The 7718-nt window shown below is 38.5% G+C and overlaps 1 protein-coding gene across 1 annotated transcript; it reads right to left on the reverse strand.

The window, feature by feature from the left end:
• Window positions 1-2772: 2772 nt before the first annotated feature.
• On the reverse strand, window positions 2773-6364 carry LOC120443544. The gene is made up of 4 exons (XM_039622407.1): window positions 6263-6364; window positions 6025-6180; window positions 4099-4191; window positions 2773-3098 (listed from the first exon to the last, which is right to left on the reverse strand). The coding sequence occupies exons 1-4, from the start codon at window positions 6362-6364 to the stop codon at window positions 2781-2783; spliced, it is 669 nt and encodes a 222-aa protein (XP_039478341.1). The 3' UTR covers window positions 2773-2780.
• Window positions 6365-7718: the final 1354 nt, after the last annotated feature.

Here is a 7718-nt window from a genome sequence, read left to right on the forward strand (position 1 = left end):
CAGTCATTTCAAAACCATGTGCCAAAACAGTACAGAGCAGCTTTCTAAACTCTATTCCCCTAGAAGTCGATTATCTAGTTAATATTGTTGCGTCCTCACTGGGTTCTGCTCTGGATACTGAAAAAGACAGCCTGAAATCAGAAGAACTTGACGCCCTGGTATAACACTCAAAAGCCCACCATAAAACAGATAACCCATAAGCTTGGGAGGAAATAATGTTTTACTAATTTAGAAGATCTTCATACAGCCTGGAAAAAGAGTTGCTCTTTAAAAAACAAGACCTCTATAAAATTAACACCAGGTTTCTCTTCATCACACTGTTGAACTGAGGATTCCTTTATGCTTAACTAGTAATGACTTCATGAATTTCTTCACAAATAAAATTGAACCATTAGAGAATAAATTAGTCATAATTTACATACAACCACTTTTAATATCATTACATTTATTTAGTCTTTTTCTCTGATTGATCCTTCAATAATTACTTCCTCCAAACCATCAACTTGTCTATTAGATCCTAATGCTTCAAGACAACTCAAATAAGTCACACCATTAATTAATGCTTCAGTCTTAAATATTAAGACTCTATCTCTATTAATAGGCTAAATACCATGACCGTTAAGGTTGCAGCAATTAAATTACTAATTAAACTACTGCTGTTGGCTCTGTTTGTGGTTGAATTACACTTCCTGTTACAATACACACTGGCATTTTTGTGTAGTTTATCTGTGTAGCCAGTTTAATTAAAAACTCAGAGATAATGTCTTATTTCATCCTGTAATCTTGGTTTGTCCAAAACACATTCTGTGTTGATTCACCTGCTAATTACATTATTCCCTGTGTCTTTAGGAATTCACTAGCTTTGCTTGGCTTTTACCTGCTTGATAGCAAGGTAGCCTCTTCACCTATCCCTCCTGCACCTTCCTGCTCAGTGTGGCAGATGTTTAGTTACTCCTTCTTTAATGTTATTCATACTTGTAATAAATGTAGCATGTTTACAGCTCTGGAGTCTGTCACTGAATTGGAGACCTGTTAGTGCATGAATTAATAATTGATCAACAAACTGATTTACTCAGCCTTATAGAAACCCAGTTGCAACAGGATGATTGTCAGTTTAAATGAATCAACACATCTGAGTCATACTAATTGTCAGAATCGCTGAAGCACAGGCCAAGCATGGCAACAATCTGTGGAAGCAATCTTCCACTTATTAATCAACCAAAGACCCAAACAAAGTTTTAATTCATCTCAGTGATTTTAACATTCAGTTCAATTTAATTTAATTCAATTAATGTTTAGTTATGTAGCACCAAATCACAACAACGGCTGCCTCAAAGTGTTTTATATTGTAAGGTACACTCAAAAAAATAAAACATTAGATTTACTTAAAAATGTTATGTCAAGTGGTTCCACACAACTGCTTTAAGTAACTTTTAAGAAATGTTGTTACTTAGTTTGAACTCAATACTGTTAAGTTAGATTTACGTAAGTGTATTGGCTAAATGTAACTTAATTGCAATGCTTAGCTGATACTTATCTTTGTTGCTTTAAGCCTACATAACTTGTTTAGGCAATATCTTTGTAATACTGTTACTTAGCTGGTACATAACTTTTCTGCTTTAGAAGGACATAACCTGGTTAGGTAGTATCTTTGTAAAACTGTTATGTAGCTGCTACATAACTTTGCTGCTTTTGAATTACATAAAAATGTTAAGTAATTTCTATTCAATACAATTACATATAAATCATTTACACTGGTTACTTCCATACAAAATAGCAAAGTTTCTTAAAAGTTACTTAAAGCAGTTATGTGGAACCACTTGACATAACATTTTTAAGTAAATCTTAGGGAGATCTTTTAGGAAGAAATGAAGACAGCACCCAAATTATCAAACACAATCCTGCCTTTAATAAGCACATTCAGTGCATATAAAATACTTTTTCCAAGCACAACAGCTTAACACAAAGTGCAATCAATGCAACTTGTTACAACTTCCAAGTGAATATTTTGTGCAGAAAATGTAGATCAGTACAAAGTGCTAACCAACTTGTCGTCAAACTAAAATGATTAAAAAATGATCCAACAAAGTCCTGTCTTTACTAAGCACATTCAGTACATATTAAATACTTGTTGACAGACCGAAAAGACTGTAGAGCCGTAGCTTAACACAAAGTGCAATCAATGCAGACAACTTGTTACAACTTTAACTAAATACTTTGTGCATAAAACAATATTTTACTTCAAAGATCAGTGAAGTGCTAACCAACTTGTCTTTCAACTGGTCCAGAAAGCATCCAAATTATCAAAAAAAAATCTACATTTTACAAGACGTTTCAGGAATTATTTTCAAACACTGGTAAGCATGAAAGAGCAAACTAAACTCATTTAAAACAGTGAAAATTGGCTGTTTTGTTCAAAAACTGTACTGTAAAACAGTGCTACTCAGTTTTTCAAGTTATGGTTACATCCCAAGTTGCAGACAGCTGCCAAATGTCACATTCTTTGAAATATCAAATCACAGCGGCCTAACCGCTAAAACTTTTAAAATGTCTGTCATTTTCTGTATGTTGTCAAGTAGCAGTAGAAGAAGTGCAACACCAATTTTTAAGTAACAGTATTTTGCTAAAATGCAAATGAACATTATTGTTCTCTAAAACTGGTGAATGTTCCCAAGAAACAGTACTGACAATGAAAAAAAGTGTTTATGAACAACTTAACTATACCTGAACGTAAAGCATTCAAACTAAGTTAAGCAATAAGGGCCTCCGCTTCCTCCTCTTTATTCAAGGAGTTTGTTTCTGAGCACTTGAACTTTGTTTGATAGCTTCTTAGCATCAAGTCCCATCAGTACTTTCTGAAAAAACTCAAAAGTGTACCTGAGGTTGGATGGGTAGCTCATGTTTAAAGTGTAGATCAGGCCGAACAACAACACAACAGCAGTGGCAACATCAGGAAGATCTCTGAGCACAGCGACACCCTCAATTATGATACCAATGTCTTCTGCCGGGTCAAGGTCACGCTCTCCTTCTGGTTTGATGACGTAGATGCCAATGAGCGTCTTCTCCATTTCACTTTCGGCCTCATGGAAGTCCACATCCTAAAAAAATAAATAAATAAACATAATAATACAAGTTGCAGGGTTTCTTATCAATTAAAGGGATATTCCACCCAAAGTGGAAATTTGTCTATTACCATATTGCCAAGAGTTAGATAAGTGAGAAAAAAGCATCTTGTAACCAGCACAGTACATTTCTGATCTTATACCCATTGTTCCTGGTGAGCTCAATAATCATGTCGACTGCAAATGAAAAGTAAAAAGTAACACGACGGATTTGCAGGAGGAGGCGATTTAGACTTGGGCCTACATTACGGTTACGCCAAAGCACCCTGTAACCCGCCATGGCATAGCACTTGGATACAACAACAGTGGTTGAAAAAGCCTCTGGTTTCCATAAATAAACACATATTCGAATATCCATGCACCATGCAGCGGCGGCTTACAGTGTTGTATGTGGTAACCATAATGTATTCCCAAGTCTAAATCTACTCCTCCAAATCCTTCAAGTTACTTATTACTTTTCATTTAAAGTCGATATGATTATTGAGCTCACCAGGAATAATTGCACCATTAAAGAGTCATTTGCAACCAAAATGCTTATAGTTCCCATTCACTCCATTTTTAAATGCTAGGCAAAAGCAAATAGACTGCTGCCGGATCAGGAGAATTATTGCACTGGTTACAAAATTATTTTTTCTCACTTATCTTACTCTGGGTAATATGGTAATAGACCAATTTTCACTTTGGGGTGGAATATCCCTTTAAGCTGCAAAACAGTAGACAGCTCAGAGTGAGATGAGAGGTGTTGGTCCATCATCTAGATTACACGGCAGAACAACAAAGCAGAAAGACAGTACACTCAGCCCACATTACACCCCAACTGTAATGGCAAGGGTCACTCCCGCATAAGCTTGTGCTTTTATATCTCCAATAATGTTCTAATTTTAACTTTTTGTTATAATCTAGTGAATGTGTGTGAGGAAAAATTACCGTCAGTTAAATTTTTATTACTGGAAATTGTTTCTATTTGATTACTTGCCTGATATTCTTTGATCAAGCTGTTCGGATCTTCATTGAGGTAGACTGCAAGTCCTTTCAGCGTACACACTCTTCTCATTGCAACTGTGTCGTTCTGTAAAACATAAAAGCAAATTTGACTTAGCTAAACTTTAAAGACATTTTCAGTTAACTTCAGCAAAATAAATGTATATAATGCTTTGAGAAAAAAAAGTCCATGACACACTACAGAAGAACAACAAAATTTAAAAAAAAAAAATTAAGGAAAGAAGGAACATTATCATTTGAAAAAATGTGACGAGCAAAAAAAGGTAACCACAGGATCCCAAAAAAAACAGAAACCCGACCAAAAACAGCAGCATGAAGAATCCAGTGAGGAAGAGGATGAACAAGAGATCACACCAAAGCCAGCCTGAACAGAGGATTTTTTTTTTTTTAAAGTAAACCACTGAGTCCACTGATCTAAGGCTTAGGAGGAGAGTTCCAGAGTTTGGGGCCACAGCAGCAATGATCTGTCACTTTTGGTCTTTAGACTGTTGTGCACTACCAGGCTTTGATCACTGGACCTCAGGGACCTGCTGGGGGTGTTGGGACTGAGAAGATCTCCATTGTATGATGGTGCTTGTCCATGTAAGGCCCTAAGGACCAGAACCAGGATCTTGAAATGAACCTTGAAGTTAACCAGCAGCCAGTGACGCTGGAAGAGAAGCGGGGTGACGTGGGTGTGTTTGGAGGACTTGAACAGGAGGTTTTGCAAGGACAAATGAAAAAACAGTTGTAGTACTAAGCCAGGGTTTCCCATAACCCTGGTCCTCAGGGCCCACTGTTCTGCATGTTTTCCATGTCTCTGCTTGAGTTTGGGTCACTGAACTCGTGTGTTGCACAGTGTGTCACGTCTCTAGCGTCCTAAGAGTGTGGCATGGGCAGCCGTGTGCGACGGCTGAAAAAACGCACGGTGTGATCCCGGCACAAAACAACCAACAGCAGAGGACATCCAGGACCACAATCTGAATATTACAGACAACACCAACAAGTACCAGATTCAAAACTGTTTGTAAGGTAAAGCATGTTGGTGCAATAGCTTTACTTTTGAGCTGATTTTATAAGACAGACCATCGCATCATTACAGAGTGATAAATCCGAATCTGTAAGCCGCGTAAATGCGGCAAGGTGAAAAGTGATAAAACTCGATTCTGAGACGTTTTGCCTCGTAGTAATATTGCCGCTTGAGTCCCTCACCTTTGTTCGCTGAACGCACATCAAGCGTTCTTGTCACAGAGGAAGTCCCCGTAGTGGAGCCAGAGCAGCGCTGCCTCGGTTGACAGCAGAAGTAAATAACACAGGCAGACCATGGGCTGCTCAGCTTGTTTATGATCAACTGGACGGACGCAGTGATACTACGTTCTTTTGGCCATTAAGAAGACAGATCGCTCGTCTGTTTAGGGACAGTGAGAGACAGCCAGCGGTTCAATTGAGTGGTAAAAACACTGCGCAGAGCGGAGCGTGGGCGGGAGAGACAACAGGTGAGCTCCAAGCTAAAACTACTGTCTGTTTACCATGGTCGCTGCAATTGACGCTGAATGCGTGACCCTGTACGTCACATGCGGGGGGGGCGCTCAGAGACCTCCCTTTATCCCGTCTTGGTTTGAAAGGTGCCTGATGGCAGTTTATTCTAGCTTCAGCTTTTCTACTGTAAATGCCAAAATTCTCCCCAGGGAGCCGCGGCAAATCCCGTTTTGGAAACGCTACGGTCCTGTAAAAACAGCTTTTTTTTATGAAGTATCCAAATCAACTTAAAACTTTATTACTGTGACAACACTATCATGAAAAGGACAAAGAATAAACAATCCCATAATACCAACATTAAACTTTACCTTACAATAGAAGGAGACAACAAAATCATATGTATTAAAAGAGGAATGAAGCATTCAAAAAATTAATTCCAAACCTCATCAATTGCAGCCATGATTTCTGTGATCTTGCGTCCAGATGTTCCTCCCTTGTTTCTGAAGACTTTGGTCAGTTTGGTTGTGTTGTTGTCCAGCTGTGCCATAAATGTGGATGTTAGCGGGACCGTAGTGATGCGCTGGAATTCAGCATTTATCTGTAAAATAAACAAATGTTTAGCATGATGGGTTTAAAATATTGCATGTGGAGTGCATTTGCAGATCAACTGATTCAGTTACCTCACGTGGAGAAAAAAGAGCTGGCCATCGGCTTTTAAAGTCAGCTACTGAAGGGCATGTCCTGAAGAATTTCTTGCCTCCGGTGAGAAAGGTTTGAGCCATTTTGCTTTGATGGTTTCATCGTTGTTCTTCTTCTTGAACTCTGAAAGCAGCACCAACCTTTCTTCTTCCTGACTCTCTTGGGTTTCTCCAGCTGGATAATCAGGGCAGAAATTCACCTCCGCTCTCCTGGGTTTCTTGACTTGGTTGGGATGCACATTACTGTTCCCTCTTCTTTTGAGAGATTGATGACCAACTCACTACACCCTAAGTTCTTCAGTTTTCCACGATAGTTTGACATTTTATACTTCAAACTGATCTTCCATGCAGAAAATCCAGTTTCTGAACCCTTCTCTTTCAAGCATGGATGCTTTACAACCAAAGCTTGGCAAACATCACTAAGATTGCTGTCTAAAGGGTAAGCTTTGTACTTCATAATTTCTGAAGACAAGCTCTCTAAAATGTCAGACTTGAGCTTTGGTTTTAGGGTTAAAAGTGTTCCATTGGCTTGGAATTCCTGGTTGCCTTTTGTCAATTGCAGCTCTACATCGAAGCTAAACTCAGGTATGCGAAAGTCCAGTGGCCAGGCTTCTGATCGCAGCGTGGAGTTTGCTGAGCTCGAGGAGCTTGATGACCTGGATTCTGGCGATGACAGTATATCTGTGTCATAATCAGGGTTGTGGCCAGAGCAGGGGCTACCCAAGTTAAATGAGGACACACTGCTTTCATTACTACCAGTGGATGTTTCTGGTACACCTGTTTTAATAATAAAAATAGTTGTATCGTGATCAATATTTGCACTTATGTCCTCTTCTACAATAGTGTCTGTACTGTCATCAGCTGATGTTTGGCCTACAATAGTGTTAGCAATACCGATTTTAAAGTCTTTTAAGGTATAAGGATTGTGTTTCCTATTTCGATGAGACTTGAATGTACCATAGATATTTGTTTTGAAAGAACAACCTCAAACATGCAATGCACAGTCTCGTTACATTTTAGATGGTTGTTAATGTGAGAAAAATACTCTGCTGCTCTGAAGCTATGTTGCAGCAGGAACACAAATGGCAGTTAAATGTTGCCAAACTCACAGACTTGTCTAGAGTTCTTTGGGTATGTGATCTGCTTAAGTGGCTATGTAGAGCATTCCATGTTTTGAAAACACAGACACAATCAGAATAGGCACATGGATACTGCTGTCTACTATGAACTAACCTGTAGTGTTTTAATAACAGAGCTCGTGATGACACCACTTTTTTTGCACAATTTGCACTGCCACATCAACGTTTCTGGGGAGAAGCACAAAAGACATTTTCATTACACTGTCCCTGAAAAACTAAATAATTTGCACATTGTTAATGTTTCATATTAATCAGTTTTATTTTTAATATTGTATGCTACAACAATGAATTTATTGATC

This window comes from Oreochromis aureus, linkage group 14 (genome assembly GCF_013358895.1).
Source record: "Oreochromis aureus strain Israel breed Guangdong linkage group 14, ZZ_aureus, whole genome shotgun sequence".
Classification (NCBI taxonomy): domain Eukaryota; kingdom Metazoa; phylum Chordata; class Actinopteri; order Cichliformes; family Cichlidae; genus Oreochromis; species Oreochromis aureus.

Excerpts from the sequence above, each read along its gene's own strand:
- LOC120443544 (XM_039622407.1), bottom strand. The coding sequence starts at position 6,364 with ATGGCTCAAACCTTTCTCACCGGAGGCAAGAAATTCTTCAGGACATGC. Across the intron at positions 4,192-6,024 it reads TCATGGCTGCAATTGATGAG|AACGACACAGTTGCAATGAG; the intron begins GTTTGGAATTAA and ends TATGTTTTACAG. Across the intron at positions 3,099-4,098 it reads GCTTGATCAAAGAATATCAG|GATGTGGACTTCCATGAGGC; the intron begins GCAAGTAATCAA and ends TTATTTTTTTAG.